Source organism: Salvelinus alpinus, chromosome 18, assembly GCF_045679555.1.
Source record: "Salvelinus alpinus chromosome 18, SLU_Salpinus.1, whole genome shotgun sequence".
NCBI classification, from domain to species: Eukaryota; Metazoa; Chordata; class Actinopteri; order Salmoniformes; family Salmonidae; genus Salvelinus; species Salvelinus alpinus.
This window is the reverse complement of record NC_092103.1, coordinates 43967094-43985426: the sequence shown is the minus strand read 5'-3', so window position 1 is coordinate 43985426 and position 18333 is coordinate 43967094. Positions and strand designations below refer to the sequence as shown.

Genomic DNA, 18333 nt, shown 5'->3' with positions numbered 1-18333 from the left:
TGAAGGATCGGACCAATATGCAGTGTGGTAAGTGTTCGTCCTAATTTTAATAGAAAAACTGACAAAAAAACTGACTACACAAAAATAACTGCACAGACTACACAGAAAAACTGACTACACAAAATAACAACCGATGCGAAAACTAAACAGATCTACGAGGTGAACAGACACTACACAGAAAATAATCACACAATGGAAAACAGGCTACCTAAGTATAGCTCCCAATCAGAGACAACGATAGACAGCTGCCTCTGATTGGGAACCACACCAGGCCAAACACAGAAATAGACAACCTAGACACACAACATAGAATGCCCACCCACATCACACCCTGACCAAACAAAACAAAGAAACATACAAAGCAATCTATGGTCAGGGCGTGACAGGGCCCAGTGGGGTTTTGCCTAAATAGAAGTGAGGTAACCCAAAACTGCGTATCTCTGTGGTTCTTGACAAAGCCCTTGTGTTGGAATAATGAGAAGGGAAGTTTCTCAGGACACGAGACAGTTCTTCCTTGTAAAAGAGGTGTCCTGACCCTCTATAGGACTTCCCGGCCCTCTATATGACTTCCTGACCCTCTATAGGACTTCCCGGCCCTGTATAGGACTTCCCGGCCCTCTATATGACTTCCTGACCCTCTATAGGACTTCCTGGATAGATATAGACCCAGAGACCTTCCTCTAGGGAGGGGTACCGTCTCTTTAGCAGAATCCTAATGACTGTTTTGAAAGGACCAAAAGGGTCATATGAACTGAGAATAATTCTGAACCCATCCATAGTCCATTGATGGCTTTATATGAATGTTCCTTGTACCCTTATTACAATAAATAAACACTGGTGTCTACGTAATAATTCAAGAAAACGTTGGTTTGTGGTAGAGCATTGTCAGAGACATACGTAGGCTTACATCCATAAAAGGTCCAAAGGTTCAGGGCACTGACTGACCGTCTAGGGCATATCAGGGTCAGTCAGTCAGTGAACTAAAAGATTTTCAAACAGTCAGTGTCTGTGTTTTTAATTATGTAAGCCGGTAAATTCAATTTCAGACTGCCGACTGGGAAGAGTAGCATAAATAGTTGGAATTGATACTTCATTTGCAATTGATGCAATGTCACGAGCACATGTGTTGGTTGCTGAAACAACAGGCCTCGTTTTAAACCAATCCCTGTAAGCCACGCAGAAGAAGGTTGAAAAGTAGCTCTGGCAGTGTTATCTGTGGCAAAAATGATGATGATAACATTGATGATGTAACATTCAGAAAGCTGTCACATTCAGAAAGATTATATTGTTAAAGGCCTAGTGCAGTCAAAATCTAGATTTTCTCTGTGTTTTATATATATTTCCACGCTATGAGGTTGGAATAATACTGTGAAATTGTGAAAATTATAATAATGCCCTTTTAGTGTAAGAGCTGTTTGAAAAGAGTTGTCTCCACTCAGACCACTCCCAGATAGTCCTAGCTAAATTTTTGCTTGAGAAATTACTCTTTGCTTAAAAAAAACTATTTATGTTTGTTTTCAATTAAAATGGTCAAAAATAATCACCGTAAAGTACTTAATTGTTACCCAGAAATGATTTGAAATTGGAAAAAAAACAACAACAGAAAACAGCTGCATTGTACTTTTAAAATTAAACTGACAGTTTCTGCAAATTAAATTGTGAATAAAAGATTTCACAATATTAATTCTGAGTGAGGTATAGCCTACTGTCCCTGGCCTGCAACAATGTCCTCCTGACCGCACTTTAGGACAGGTAGAATAGCTATAGGTGTCAAAAGAATAGCTTGACCTGTCCATATTGGGGCCAAAGGGTTTCCACCATTTTAATGTCGTGGGACTTCTAACTTTATTGGCCTTATCCTTCCTGCTGACCCACTTGGAGTCATGTCCAATCGGGTCATCGGAGGGATCAGCCAATTGTGAAGAACAAAAGTGACTACTTTAAAATTGAGATAGCCTCAATGACGCTGCCCATGCTGATACAGACGCTATAATGGCACAGATACAAAAGATGAGTCCTCTATCTATCTCTATGGACCTATCTCGGTTTTACAAATCTATATCCTGGGCGTGGTTGATATTATTGACAACGGCAAGAATGTTGATTTATAGGTCTCTTCACATTTAGCTACAAACTGTCAGACTGGAACAAAACGTGCTCTTGTAGAGGACACTCCCCCTTTAGCGGTGAGTTGTACAACAAGAGTCACATGATTCCATGTGCGTTTCATAAGGCAAGAGAGCCAGCTAAGGCTTGAACTGAATTCTCTGCTCTCCTTTACATCGTTTTGTAACAATGCATTGCTCGGGACAGTGACATCCACGGCGTCTCCAACATTGTCTTGTTCTAGAATTTTCAAAGGAATTGGTTTGGAACTGGCGCGATGTTTTTCTCGTTGGGATGGGTGACAGCTCTAGTGGCTGGCATTTTCGCCCTACACGTTGTACAGCAACTGTGTTTCCCTTACTTTTGGAAAGATGTTTTTTATTTAGTGAAAGTCATCCGATACGGCGCACGTCTGGAGATATTCAAAATGACTTCAAAAGTTGTCACTATCATTGACAGATTCGTCCAACAGGCAGAGCGAATTCCCACAAAACCTTTCCTTATATATGAGGGAATAACGTACACCTATCAAGACATTAACGAGCGGAGCAACAAATTGGCGAATGTCTTCCTCGAGCAGGGCACGTTGAAGAAAGGCGACTCCGTTGCGCTTCTGATGAACAATGAGCCCGACTTCATCTGTGTTTGGTTCGGATTGATCAAACTCGGATGTTCAGTGGCTTTTCTAAACACAAACATTAAGTCCAGATCGTTGCTACATTGTTTCAACTGCTGTGGGGCCAAGACTCTTGTTGTTGGTGCAGGTAAACATTTAATATAGTCTACTTAACAGTTGATGAGTGTCGCGTAGGCTGTTGGCGGCCAATCGGTAGTGTGACATAATAATTAGATAATGAACGTTATTAGCCTACCACACGAACGCCGTATTGTTAAAAAAAAAAAAATGTTTTTAAATTAAATGTGTCCAAAGAAATGTAATGGAAAAACATTGTTCCCATAGTTGTAGCCCACACCGGATATGTTTGGAGCGCCTGGATTGCTCCAGCTATCTGTCATTCCATCCAGTAGCATTACGAGCTAAAACAGTGTTGTGAAACGGGGATGCTCTAACAAATGTGCTTGTGTATACCCCCCACTGAATTCTACGAAGTCCTATTGGTGTTACGAATTTTGCCTACACACAGTCGTTGACAACGAGACATATCAACATGAGTAAGCTTGTTAAGTCCATATGGCCATGTTACCAAGGATGAAGCTTATTAAGGTGACTGGGTCAAATGCACAGTCAATGTAAATGTATTCCTATACATTTTGGGACGGTTTTCCCAGACACACACAAAAGTAATGGGCCAAAAAGCACTTGGAGATTCTCCATTGAGCAATAATTTGAGTCCAGGACTATATGGTCTCATCGAACCATGTGTAAAGCATTCTGGTTCATAACGCTATTACCATTTATGCTATAATTCAAAATGGCCCATACACTTTGTATGATCAGCAATTAATGTCTTCATCATAGACACCTAACATTTTTTTACTAGAAGCTCTTATCCAGGACAACTTACAGTAGTGAGTACATAATTTTTTTTTTGTCCTGGTCCCCCTGTGGGAATTGAACTAACAACCCTGGAGTTGCAAGTTATAGACTGTTTTCTCTGCTACCGCATGGCAAGCGGTACCGGAGCACCAAGTCTAGGACCAAAAGGCTCCTCAACAGTTACTACCTCCAAGCCATTAGACTGCTGAACAATTCATAAAAATCGCCACCGGACAAATTATGAATCTTTATGAATTGTTCAGCAGTCTAATGGCTTGGGGGGGTGGTAGCTGTTGAGGAGCCTTTTGGTCCTAGACTTGGTGCTCCGGTACCGCTTGCCATGCTGTAGCAGAGAACAATCTATAACTTGGGTGACTGGAATCTCTGACAATTTTATGGGCTTTCCTCTGACACCGCCTATTATAGAGGTCCTGGATGGCAGGAAGCTTGGCCCCAGTGATGTACTGGGCCGTTCGCACTACCCTCTGTAGCGCCTTACGGTCGTAGGCCGAGCAGTTGCCATACCAGGCGGTGATGCAACCGGTCAGGATGCTCTCGATAGTGCAGCTGTAGAACCTTTTGAGGATCTGGGGGCCCATGCCAAATATTTTCAGTCTCCTGAGGGGGGAAAAGGTTTTGTCGTGGTATGTTTGGACCATGATAGTTCGTTGGTGATGTGGACACCAGGGAACTTGAAACTCTCGACCCGCTCCACTACAGCCCCGTCAATGTTAATGGGGGCCTGTTAGGCCTGCCTTTTTCTGTAGTCCACGATCAGCTCCTTTGTCTTGCTCACATTGAGGGAGAGGTTGTTGTCCTGGCACCACACTGCCAGGTCTCTGACCACCTCCCATGGGCCACTCATTAGAAACGTGTTAACTGTAAGTCCCCTTGGCTAAAGACCAAATTTAGGATGACAACATCCTACACCTGCTGGGAATATCTCTCCTCCCTGTACTCACGCCTGCTTTACTACTTTCTTCAATGCTTCTGTGCTTACTCAGAGGCCTAATCTGATACACCTGCTTGCTGGCACAGTTGTCCTTCATCATCAGTGACAATATGTCATTTAACATACTTTGACAGTATTACAATCCTCATTTGAGATTGTCATGCATTTCACACACAGGATAACGGATTGATGTCAATGGAGGGAACATGCAAAAACTTGACAATATGCGTTGAACATACTGGTACAGCATTAGTGTCCAGAAGCAACCACTTACATTTATTTAACCTAGTCCCAGATCCATTTGGGCTGTGTTGCCTGGACAAGGCAATTATTGAGTGATTCACCCTATTGAATAACTCATTCACTTACTATTATTCCTCTCAGACCTGTTGGACTCCTTGGAGGACATCTTGCCCAGCTTCCTGGAGGACAGCATCTCGGTGTGGGCCATGAAGAACAAGAGCAGCCACCCGGAGGTCCAGACACTACTAGATAAGATGGACCAGGCGTCGGACAAGCCCACCCCGCCTGCCCTGAGGGCTGCCACCTCCCTCAAGGCCCCCACCCTCTACATCTTCACCTCAGGAACCACTGGTGCGTCTATTACATGTTTATTTGTCATTAGTTATACGTTAAAGGGGAAGTTCAGGATTTTACACCTTGATGTTAGATGGTTAGATCTATGGGCCAGGAGAAACTGTAAATCATGGTTTGTTTTTCCAAACAGCCACTACAAACTTCCGCTATCTTTAGCCACCACTAGCAAATAGTCAATGGAAGTGATGGAGTCCCTGTAAATAATAAAATTGAATTAGGTTGGCTAGGTCAATAATGACATGGAATGTGTCTCAAATGGTATCCTATTCCCTTTATAGTGCACTACTTTTGACCTGGGCCCATAGGGTTAAAGTCAAAAGTAGTGCACTATATAGGGAATAGGGTGTCTTTGGGGCGAAGAGATGGGAATAGAAGTGGGATTCAGGGCTAAAGCCAGGTCCTTTTCATGTTTGAATAAAATAATGATATATTTCCTGTTGTTCATAAAACTTCCCCTGACAGAAATAAGAATCAACAGGTGTACCTGATAGAACATCATGTTGCCAATGTTGTGTTTTAGTGGAGCCGTTCGTTCTTGACTGCAGACAACACCACTCTTAACTTTGAATGGGTTGAACTTCTTTTGGTTCATATGTCTGAATGTAGACGTTGAAGATCAACATACCACCATCCTGTACCACAGTGGAACGATACAATGATATCTGACCATCCTTTACCACAGTGGAACGATACAATGATATCTGACCATCCTGTACCACAGTGGAACGATACAATGATATCTGACCATCCTGTACCACAGTGGAACGATACAATGATATCCGACCATACTTTACCACAGTGGAACGATACAACGATATCTGACCATCCTGTACCACAGTGGAACGATACAATGATATCCGACCATACTTTACCACAGTGGAACGATACAACGATATCTGACCATACTTTACCACAGTGTAACGATACAACGATATCTGACCATCCTTTACCACAGTGGAACGATACAATGATATCTGACCATCCTGTACCACAGTGGAACGATACAATGATATCTGACCATCCTGTACCGCAGTGGAACGATACAATGATATCTGACCTCTGTTCACTTTTTATATGTGTTGTATTGATTTACTCCCATGTCCTTTCATCGTGGCCATTCTACAAGGTCAATTCAGATAGAATGTGGTTAATAATACAGTCTCTGCAATTATAAGAGACATTTTCAAAGTTGGATAGTGATATAGCAGTCTGCATGACATTTAGTAATCAAATAGGTCAGGGTAAGTATTTTTATATGACGTGTAGGCGTTTTATTTGATCCGTCTATGTTATGGCATGTTCCCAAGAGAAGGATCAGACTCCGCTTTCATATTGAAATATGTTGCACACAGGAGTCATTTTGTCTGTGAACAGCCACCACACACCGGGGTTAAGTTTCCCCTAGGTACAGCTGTAGGATCAGCTTCCACTCCCCCAATGCAAACCTTAACCATTAGAGGGGAAAATACTAAACTGTCAGTGTCTAGCAGCAACTTCACCCTACACCTACAAATAAGACAGTAAAGAGGGGCTTAGAGTGATGAGCCTTATGTGAAAACGTGTGTGAATAGCATTCTCCCGTGGTTGTCGTAATGTTGGTTGATGGTTGTGTCGGTGTTGTTGCAGGTCTGCCTAAGGCTGCGGTCATCACACACCTCCAGTCCCTGAAGGCTGCAGCAGGGTTCTGGGCCTACGGTGGGTCAGAAGATGACGTGGTCTACATCCCCCTGCCTCTCTACCACAGTGCAGCCTCTCTCATCGGCGTCGGGGGAACCATCGAGATGGGTAAAGGGCAGCAGTATGGCTTTTGAACACTCTCTATTGGCTCTGTTCAAATACTTTAAAGATGCATCATTCCTTCCTTCCTTTTCATATTTCCTTCCGTCCTTCCTTCCTTACTCACATATTTCCTTCCTTCCGTCAAGCAGCATACCACCTTGTATTCCATTGCTGGCTTGACTCTGAAATGAAGGTCGGTCCTGGTCGATCGGTCCTGGTCGGTCCCTGGATGGGGGACCAGATGTAGCTGGAAGTGGTGCTGGAGGGCCAGTAGGGGGCCTTCTTTCCTCTGGTCTAAGGAGAGTCCAATGTCCCAGGGCAGTGAAGGGGACATTGCCCTTCAGTGCGTAGCGTGCATCTTTCGGATGGGACGTTCAAACAGGTTTCGTGACTCTCTGTGGTCACTAAAGATCCCATGGGACTTATCGTAAGAGTAAGGGTGTTAACCCCGGTGTCCTGGATAAATGTCCAATCTGACCCTCATACCATCATGGCCACCTAATCATCCCCAGCTTCCAAAACTACTCATTCCTCCACCTAAAGTGCCAGATGGGATATTCTATTGCTTCCTTTGCACCAGTCAACCTCAATCAAACTCAGCTTAAGTATTTTAAAGAACACATACTATTTGAACGCAGGTCTGTATGAAAGATATACACTGAGTGTACAAAACATTAAGGACACCTGCTCTTTCCATGACAGACTGACCAGGTGTATCCAGGTGAAAGCTATGATCCCTTATTAAATCCATCGAATTAGTGTAGATGAAGGGGAGGAGACAGGTTAAAGAAGGATTTTTAAGCCTTGAGAAATAGATTGTGTATGTGTGCCATTCAGAGAGTGAATGGGCAAGTCTAAATATTTAAGTGCCTTTGAACGGGGAACGGTAGTAGGTGCCACCGGGTTGTGTCAAGAACTGGAATGCTGCTGGGTTTTTCATGCTCAACAGTTTCCCATGTGTATCAAGAATGGTCCACCACCCAAATGACATCCAGCCAACTTGACACAACTGTGGGAAGCATTGGAGTCAACATGGGTCAGCATCCCTGTGAAATATTTGACACCATGTAGAGTCCCATGCCCCGATAAACTGAGGCTGTTCTGAGGGCGAAAGGGGGGCAGAGGGGTGCAACTCAATATTAGGAAGGTGTTCTTAATGTTTTGTTCACTTAATGTAAGATAGTGTGTCGAGACATTCACTTTTTCCTGTCCAATTGTTTCATAACAAATACACGATACAGTAGGTTTGTTTCTTAAGGAAAAGTTGTCTGAATTAAGGCTATGTTAGGACACGGCTACAATGATGTACATGACTACATTAAACAACTCTCGACTGATGTGTTATCTAGAGACGCGTGCAGTCCTCACAGTCAATATATTTAAATATAGACAGTAACATTATATTTATTCCCACACTTGTTATGAATTCTGATTTACATGCGTATGGTAGAAACCATCATTTGTCTTTCCTGCGTCAGTGTTGTTACTAGTCCTGTTTCAAGAGTGCTTCCTGGGCGGAGTCCCAAATGGCACCCTATTCCCTCTATAGTGCACTACTTTTAACCGGAGCCCTATGGACCCTGGTAAGAAGTAGTGCACTATATAGGGAATAGGGTGCGATTTGGGACGCATCCGGCCTCTGTATTTCTAATGCCTCTGCAATCACTGGGGCGACCACAGCTGATCCTTAATTTCTCCTCAATTAGCATCTCAATGAATGCTTTCAGAGCAGGACGAGCAAACGGGCACGCCGCGTACACTAGCAAGTTGCTACCCAGTAGACCGTTATAATGATGACGTCCACTCAGTGACGGTTTCGGGTCCTTTGTGGTTGTAAGGTGACCGACAGTAACCGGCTGAGGCTACAGTGTTGCTGGTTGGAAATGATTTGTCAGATGTGAATGATTTTCACTGATTTGGAGTACAGTATGGTAACTTAAAGCAGAATATGGTAACTTAAAGCAGAAAATGTGAACACAAAAATACAAAATGGGCTTTCTCAATACCATGGTGGCTTCAGACTTATTTTTAGATTTTTGATTGGTGCACATTTATTCCAAGTAACAGCAAAGTTGACAGTACATCTTCCTCACAACGCACATTTGCTGTCTGGAAAACCTGGGACAGGTCAAGGACCTGTCTAACACTCAGTCCACTTTTTTAGCATATTTACTCAGTGTGGCAATGAGAACACAACACTTGGCACTTTGTTACCTCTGATTATCTCTGAAGGACCTCGATTAGGCACTGCTTGTTGTTCTACGTGAGGGTTTACTATAGGCTGTGTGGAGAGTGAGGGTTTACTATAGGCTGTGTGGAGAGTGAGGGTTTACTATAGGCTGTGTGGAGAGTGAGGGTTTACTATAGGCTGTGTGGAGAGTGAGGGTTTACTATAGGCTCTGTGTGGAGAGTGAGGGTTTACTATAGGCTGTGTGGAGAGTGAGGGTTTACTATAGGCTCTGTGTGGAGAGTGAGGGTTTACTATAGGCTGTGTGGAGAGTGAGGGTTTACTATAGGCTCTGTGTTTGAAGAACTAATGGCGGCCCGTACATGAAGGCGTTAGGGGCGGTGCCCCACGTGATTGGTCAACAAAAAAAAAAGCATTTGTCACATGCTTTGTAAACAACAGGTGTAGACTAACAGTGAAATTCTTATGGGCCCTTCCCAACAAATAGAGAAAAAATAGAAAAGTAATAATAAATTAACAATGAGTAACGATAACATGGCTATATACACGGGGTACCAGTACCGAGTCAATGTGCAGGGGGTATGAGGTAATTGAGGTAGATAAGTACATATAACTAGAAATAAAGTGGCTAGGCAACAGGATAGATAATAAACAGTAGCAGCAGCGTATGTGATGAGTCTAAAACATAAGTGCAAAAAGAGTCAATGCTATTTAGCACTTATGGCTTGTACAGCTTTCCAGGGTCCTATTGGCTCCAGACTTGGTGCATCGGTACCACTTGCAATGCGGTAGCAGAGAGAACAGGCTATGACTTGGGTGGCAGGAGTGTTTGACAATATTACACGAAAACAAACATATAAACGCAACATGTAAAGTGTTGGTCCAATGTTTCATGAGCTGAAATTAAACATCCCAGAAATGCTCCATACCCACAAAAAATCGTATTTCTCTCAAATGTTATGGTCAAATGTTTACATCCCTGTTAGTGAGCATTTCTCCTTTGCCTAGATAATCCATCCACCTGATGGGTGTGGCATATCAATAAGTATTTCTGTCTGTAATAAAGCCCTTTTGTGGGTAAAAAAACCCTAATTCTGATTGGCAGGGCCTGGCTCCCTGGTGGGTGGGACTATGCCCTCCAAGGCCCACCATGGCTGCACCCCTGCCCATAAATCCATAGATTAGGGCCTAATGAATTCATTTCAATTGACTGGTTTCCTTGTATGAACTGTAACTCAGTAAAATCTTTGAAATTGTTGCATTTATGTAATTCACGGATAAAGTCCATAAAAGTGTGGTTTTTGTACATTTTACTGTTTCAAGAACAAGCTGTTACCTACTAGGCTACTCTCAACCGCTGGGTCTTGCTGGCCCCCCCCTTCAAGCTAATGAGCAGCCATTCTGACTGCTACACTCTAACAGTGTAATTAATGGACCTATATTTCATATGCGATCTCAAAAAATAATAATTTGGTTGTGTTTATGAAGGCCTTGGGTAACATTAGAAATACTATTTTGTATTTTATTTCAAATAAAGCTATAGCATTTTCATTACTTTGTTACTGTAGGCTATATGTAAAAACAAACAAAAACGCCAAAATTCATGTGTTCAGTTATGAGCAGTCAAAATGACTGCTTTAGTGGTTCTAATGTTAAACGCTGGTCTAACTTGCCATCATGGTAATGGCTGTACAATTTAAAGCGGGACGCAGACAAGGTAGAAATATATGTTCTGGCCCTGAACAAGGCAGTTAATCCACTGTTCCTAGGCCGTCATTGTAAATAAGAATTTGTTCTTAACTGACTTGCCTAGTTAAATAAAGGTTAAAAATGTTTTTTTAAATGTTAGGTTTTAATGTTCCTCAACCTGCAAGTCTAAGCCTTTAGATCTTCTAAGCCAACTTACAGAATTGTTTAGCTATTCAATTTAGAAATGTTTTTTGTTCTATTTTTATTACAAATGTATTTGATGAAACATTGAATTTGGCCTTTACTGCTATAGCCTATAGAAACTCATTTGAGAAGCACATTTGTACATGGCAAAACACAGTAAAAAAAGTACATACTTCAAAACCTTATTCCTAATTATCTGCCCCATATTTATCTGAGAGATCAAAAAAGTATTTTGTCGATTTTTCTTGTCTGGATCCTCTCGTGTAGAAAAACACAGCTTTTACAAGCCCCATGTTATGAAATAGGCAAAACTTTATATTCAAAATGACGTCGCCATGTGTCGCACTGACGCACGTCAGTTGACTCTCTCTCTCTCTCTTTATTTTTAATTTTTAAATAGTCTCTGGGACAATAAAAACTCTAATCCATACTTCGATTTACTTGAAACAGCCACTACAAACTTCAGTTAACTGTGGGCACCGCTAGCAAAAAAAAAACAATGGCAGTGATATGGGCAACCGTGCAATTATCAAGTTGAACTTAATGTTTCTGTATAAAGTGTTTATAAGGCATTTATAAAGTATTTGTCAAGCATTCATTAACAGCTTATAAGAAATACGATGTAATAGATCTAAGGATTTATCTGTATTTGAGGCAACTTAACTACCTATTCTTGTATGTGTAGTACATCTAAATCAGCAACATGTTCCTACTAGGGAATAGTCAGCTGAGTGAGTGTCCCCCATCTATTCTTTCTCCCTCCATCCCATATTCACTCAGCACAGATATGGATCATGAGAGCTTTCTAACTCTGACATTATTTTTTATTTATTTCTCTGTGATTTTAAATGTGTGTTGTTTTTTTCTCTCCCCCAGGCGCTACCTGTGTCTTGAAGAAGAAGTTCTCAGCCTCACAGTTCTGGAATGACTGTAGAAAATACGACGTGACCATCTTCCAGTATATCGGCGAGCTCTGTCGATATCTGTGCAACCAGCCTAAGGTAATAATGATTCATTTTGGCATGGTTCGCCCCTTTTGCTCAGTACAGTGTTTATGTGTTTATTTTTCTTTCAGAGGTGTACAACCGTTACTTCAATGTCCCTCTTTAACCACTATTTCACCTGTCATCTTTGTTATATCTTTACTAAGTACAGTCAGTCCCTTCAGAAAGTATTCGCACCCCTTGACTTATTCCACATTTTGTTGTTACAGCCTGAATTAAAAATGGATTAAAAAAATAATCTCACCCATCTACACAATACCCCATATTGACGAAGTGAAAACATGTTTTAAGACATTTTTGCAAATATAGTGAAAATAAACTACGTAAATATATAATTTACATAAGTATTCACACCCCTGTTAGAATCACCTTTGGCAGCGATTACAGCTGTGAGTCTTTCTGGTTAAGTCTCTTAAGAGCTTTGGACACCTGGATTGTACAGTATTTGCACATTATTATTACAAAAATTCTTCAAGCTCTGTCGAGTTGGTTATTGATCATTGCTAGACAGCCATTTTCTAGTCCTACCATAGATTTTCAAGATGATTTTAAGCAACGTATAAAAGAAGCAACTTGGTAAGCAACTCCAGTGTATATTTGGCCTTGTGTTTTAGATTCTTGTCCTACTGGAAGGTGAATTTGTCTCCTAGTGTCTGTGGGAAAGCAGACTACCAGGTTTTCCTCCAGAATTTTGCCTGTGCTTAGCTCTATTCCATTTATTTTTGTCACAAAAAACTCTCCAGTCCTTGCCGATGACAAGCATAACCATAACATGATGCAGTCACCACCATGCTTGGATTTGCCCCAATCATAACGCTTTGTATTCGGAACTTAAAGTTAATTTCTTTGCCACATTTTTTGCAGCTTTACTTTAGTATCTTATTGCAAACAGGATGTGTGTTTTGGAATATTTGTATTCTTTACAGGCCTCCTTCTTTCTTACTCATTTAGGTCATTTAGGTTAGTATTGTGAAGTAACTACAATGTTGATCCATCCTCAGTTTTCTCATATCACAGCCATTAAACTCTAACTTTTTGAAAGTCACCATTGGCCTCTTGGTGAAATCCCTGAGCGGTTTCCTTCCTCTCCAGCAACTGAGTTAGGAAGGACGCCTGTATCTTTGTAGTGACTGGGTGTATTGATACACCATCCAAGTTGTAATTAATAACTTCACCATGCTCAAAGGGATATTCAATGTCTGCTTTTTATTTATTTTTTACCCATCTATCAATAGGTGCACTTCTTTGAGAGGCATTGGAAAACCACCCTGGTCTTTGTGGTTGAGTCTGTTTGAAATTCACTGCTCGACTGTATGTGTGGGTTACAGAGATGTGGTAGTCATTCAGAAATCATGTTAAACACTATTATTGCACATAGTAATTCCATGTTATTATGTAACTTGTTTTACTCCTGAACACATTCAGGCTTGCCATAACAATTCATTTGTAAACATTTTTCAAACCATAATTCTCTTTTGACATTATGGGGTATTGTGTGTAGGCCAGTGACATAAATGCTCAATTTAATCAATTTTAAATTCAGGCTGTAACACAACAAAATGTGAAAGTCAAGGGGTGTGAATACTTTCTGAAGGCATCTGGCTAACAAGTCCACTGATTGTATCATCAAATGACTTAATCATCATTTGGTCTTTATGAAAATCTAATTTGTTCCTGAGAAATTCCCATCGCCACAAACCCCCTCCAACTTTTCATAAGCCAGCCTGAACTCCCACTCCACTAGCATCACAAGCCGACAGGGATATGGTTATTTTTTTAATTTTTTATTTTTTTAATCGATTTGTTAAAATAATTATACTTTTCCAAGGCGAGAAAGTTATTTTCGGTCACAGCTACTCCCCGAACAAAGTAGTGATCGGAAAACATTGTGAGCGATTGTGTTGCATTTTCATGGCTGTAGGACAACCGGGACTTTTGTTAGGTTGTCCGTGTTCCAAATCTGTATCTGTTTCCCCTCTCCTCCCTATCAGGACATAATAGTTCCACCCTGGCTGACCGGGCCGAACAAGTGTACAGAGCTCAAAGAACTCTTTGTCCCCTCTTTCTCTTTATCTCTCTCTCTCGGTCATCCTAATGCACGTGGGTGGAAGGCTGGCAGTGGCACAGGCCTCCCCACAGATGGACAAAAGTTGACACATTCAGTACGCACACACACTGCCACACAAGGCAAGCATCCACACACACAAACATTCATTACAAGTGCTCTTGATGCATGCACACAGGCCGTATATACTGTACACACAGACCTTGAGGCCATAGTGACCTAAAGCGCTATTTCACGACAATTTCACAACAGGACAGAGGAAAATGAACTACAAACAAAAAAGCACACAAGGCTCAAGCATGGAACGGCAGGGCCAAGAGCAGGCAACCTTATTTTGCCATTGTTAGGGGTCCAAACAGATATGAATGGATGAGTATGATATTATTAAATCTGTCCTTGTGCTTCTCCAGTCTGGCGGCAATTACTGGAAAACAGAATGTGTGAGTGGATGAGCAAACACGGGGGGGATGTCTCTTATAGAAAAGCACTGTGACACAGCCAGCTTCAGAATGTACATACATACACTACCGTTCAAAAGTTTGGGGTCACTTAGAAATGTTCTTGTTTTTGAAAGAAAAGCACTTTTTTTTTGGTCCATTAAAACGTACAATTGATCAGAAATACAGTGTAGACATTGTTAATGTTGTAAATGACTATTGTAGCTGGAAATGGCAGATTTAAAAAAAAATGAAATATCTATTATAGGTGTAGAGGCCCATTATCAGCAACCATCATTCCTGTATTCCAATGGCACGTTGTGTTAGCTAATCCAAGTTTATCATTTTAAAAGGCTAATTGATCATTAGAAAACCCTTTTGCAATTATGTTAGCACAGCTGAAAACTGTTGTGCTGATTTTAAAGAAGCAATAAAACTGACCTTTTTATTTAGACTAGTTTTATTTAGACCAGCATTTGTGGGTTCAATTACAGGCTCAAAATGGTCAGAAACAAAGACTTTTCTTCTGAAACTCGTCAGTCTATTCTTGTTCTGAGAAATTAAGGCTATTCCATGCAAGAAATTGCCAAGAAACTGAACATCTCGTACAACGCTGTGTAATACTCCGTCTCTAACCAGAATAGAAAGAGGAGTGGGAGGCCCCGGTGCACAACTGAGCAAGAGGACAAGTACATTAGAGTGTCTAGTTTGAGAAACATACACCTCACAAATCCTCAACTGGCAGCTTCATTAAATAGTACCCGCAAAACGCGACAAGGCGATTCCGGGATGCTAGCCTTCTAGGAAAAGTTATTTTGCCCATCTTAATCTTTTATTTTTATTAGCCAGTCTGAGATATGGCTTTTTCTTTGCAACTCTGCCTAGAAGGTAGCCCGTCATTGTAAATAAAAATTTGTTCTTAACTGACTTGCCTAGTTAAATATAGGTTAAAAAAAATATATATAATCTGTACATAGGGGAAACTTCACCGCAGAGCCATTGGTCTTTTTCAACCATTTCAGTCATGCTCTCCAAAACTGACCTCCTTGAATGAAATACTTGTTTCCACAGTATTATTTCATTTATTTAATCTCAGAATTCCTCGTTTAACAATCTTTTTCCCCAGAGGAGACTGGGAACAAATACAAACTGAGCCAGTATAAGGAATACAGACCACGGCTAAATTAAAAACCCACGTTGACGACTTCAAGTATTGAGAATATTCCTAAAGCATTTTTTAACGTTATTACCAATTATTCTTCATATTCACAGGCAATTTCTACAAAAAGGTGTAGATTGGCATCCATAGACTTGAAATCACTGGCCACTTTAATAAACGGAACACTAGTCGCTTTAATAATGTTTGCATATCTTCCACTACCCATCTCATACAGTTGAAGTCGGAAGTTTACATACACTTAGGTTGGAGTCATTTAAACTTGTTTTTCAACCACTCTGCAAATATCTTGTTAACAAACTATAGTTTTGGCCAGTCGGTTAGGACATCTACTTTCTGCATGACACAAGTCATTTTTCCAACAATTGTTTACAGACGGATTATTTCACTTATAATTCACTGTATCACAATTTCAGTGGGTCAGAAGTTTACATACATTTAGTTGAGTGTGCCTTTAAACAGCTTGGAAAATCCAAGAAAATGATGTCATGCTTTAGAAGCTTCTGATAGGCTAATTGACTTCATTTGAGTCAATAGGAGTTGTACCTGTGGATATATTTCAAGGCCTACCTTAGTGCCTCTTTGCTTGTCATCATGGGAAAATCAAAAGAAATCAGCCAAGACCTCAGAAACAAAATTGTAGACCTCCACAAGTCTGGTTCGTCCTTGGGAGCAATTCCCAAAAACCTGAAGGTACCACGTTCATCTGTACAAACAATAGTACGCAAATATAAACACCATGGGACCACGCAGCCATCATACCGCTCAGGACGGAGATGCGTTCTGTCTCCTAGAGATGAACTTACTTTGGTGCGAAAGTATCTATATCCACAGTAAAATGAGTCCTATATCGACAACCTGAAAGGCCGCTCAGCGAGGAAGAAGCAACTGCTCCAAATCCGCCATAAAAAAGCCAGTCTACAGTTTGCAACTGCACATGGGGACAGAGATTGTACTTTTTGGAGAAATGTTCTTTGGTCTGATGAAACAAAAATATAACTTTTTGACCATAATGACCATCGTTATGTTTGGATGAAAAAGGGGGAGGCTTAGAACCACATCCCAACCGTGAAGCACGGGGGTGGCGGCATCATGTTGTGGGGGTGCTTTGCTGCAGGAGGGACTGGTGCACTTCCAAAAATAGATGCCATCATGAAATTGGAAAATTATTAAGGACAACAAAGTCAAAGTTTTATTTATTTTTTTATTTCACCTTTATTTAACCAGGTAGGCTAGTTGAGAACAAGTTCTCATTTGCAACTGCGACCTGGCCAAGATAAAGCATAGCAGTGTGAACAGACAACACAGAGTTACACATGGAGTAAACAATAAACAAGTCAATAACATGGTAGAAAAAAAGAGAATCTATATACAATGTGTGCAAAAGGCATGAGGTAGGCAATAAATCGAATAATTACAATTTAGCAGATTAACACTGGAGTGATAAATCATCAGATGATCATGTGCAAGAAGAGATACTGGTGTGCAAAAGAGCAGAAAAGTAAATAAATAAAAGCAGTATGGGGGGTGAGGTAGGTAAATTGGGTGGGTAGTTTACAGATGGACTACCTGCCCTCCAGGACACCTACACCACCCGATGTCACAGGAAGGCCATAAAGATCATCAAGGACAACAACCACCCAAGCCACTGCCTGTTCACCCCGCTATCATCCAGAAGGCGAGGTCAGTACAGGTGCATCAAAGCAGGGACCGAGAGACTGAAAAACAGCTTCTATCTCAAGGCCATCAGACTGTTAAACAGCCACCACTAACATTTAGCGGCCGCTGCCAACATACTGACTCAACTCCAGCCACTTTAAAAATGGGAATTGATGGAAATTATGTAAAAATGTACCACTAGCCACTTTAAACAATGCCACTTAATATAATGTTTACATACCCTACATTACCCATCTCATATGTATATACTGTACTCTATATCATCTACTGCATCTTGCCATCTTCATGTAATACATGTACCACTAGCCACTTTAAACTATGCCACTTTATGTTTACATACCCTACAGTACTCATCTCATATGTATATACCGTACTCTATACCATCTACTGCATCTGCCATGCCGTTCTGTACCACCACTCATTCATATATCTTTATGTACATATTCTTTATCCCTTTACACTTGTGTGTGTGTGTAAGGTAGTAGTTGTGGAATTGTTAGGTTAGATTACTTGTTGGTTATTACTGCATTGTCGGAACTAGAAGCACAAGCATTTCGCTACACTCGCATTAACATCTGCTAACCATGTGTATGTGACTAATAAAATTTGATTTGATACAGCTGCAGCGATCGGTTAGCTGCTCGGATAGCAGATTTTTAAAGTTGTTGAGGGAGATAAAAGTCTCCAACTTCAGAGATTTTTGCAATTCGTTCCAGTCGCAGGCAGCAGAGAACTGGAAGGAAAGGCGTCCAAATGAGGTTTTGGCTTTAGGGATGATCAGTGAGATACACCTGCTGGAGCGCGTGTTGCGGGTGGGTGTAGCCATCGTGACCAGTGAACTGAGATAAGGCGGCACTTTACCTAGCATAGCCTTGTAGATGACCTGGAGCCAGTGGGTCTGACGACGAACATGTAGCGAGGGCCAGCCGACTAGGGCATACAGGTCGCAGTGGTGGG

At 41.2% G+C, this 18333-nt stretch overlaps 1 protein-coding gene across 1 annotated transcript in view; it reads left to right on the top strand.

Annotated features, from left to right (window-relative positions):
- Positions 1-2236: 2236 nt before the first annotated feature.
- slc27a6 (solute carrier family 27 member 6) overlaps positions 2237-18333 on the top strand; it is a 36727-nt gene continuing 20630 nt past the window's right edge. The window contains exons 1-4 of the mRNA XM_071351417.1: positions 2237-2870; positions 4941-5150; positions 6780-6938; positions 11890-12014. Of these exons, the coding sequence (XP_071207518.1) occupies positions 2384-2870; positions 4941-5150; positions 6780-6938; positions 11890-12014 (981 nt within the window). The 5' untranslated portion in view covers positions 2237-2383. The remainder of the gene's footprint in view (positions 2871-4940; positions 5151-6779; positions 6939-11889; positions 12015-18333) is intronic.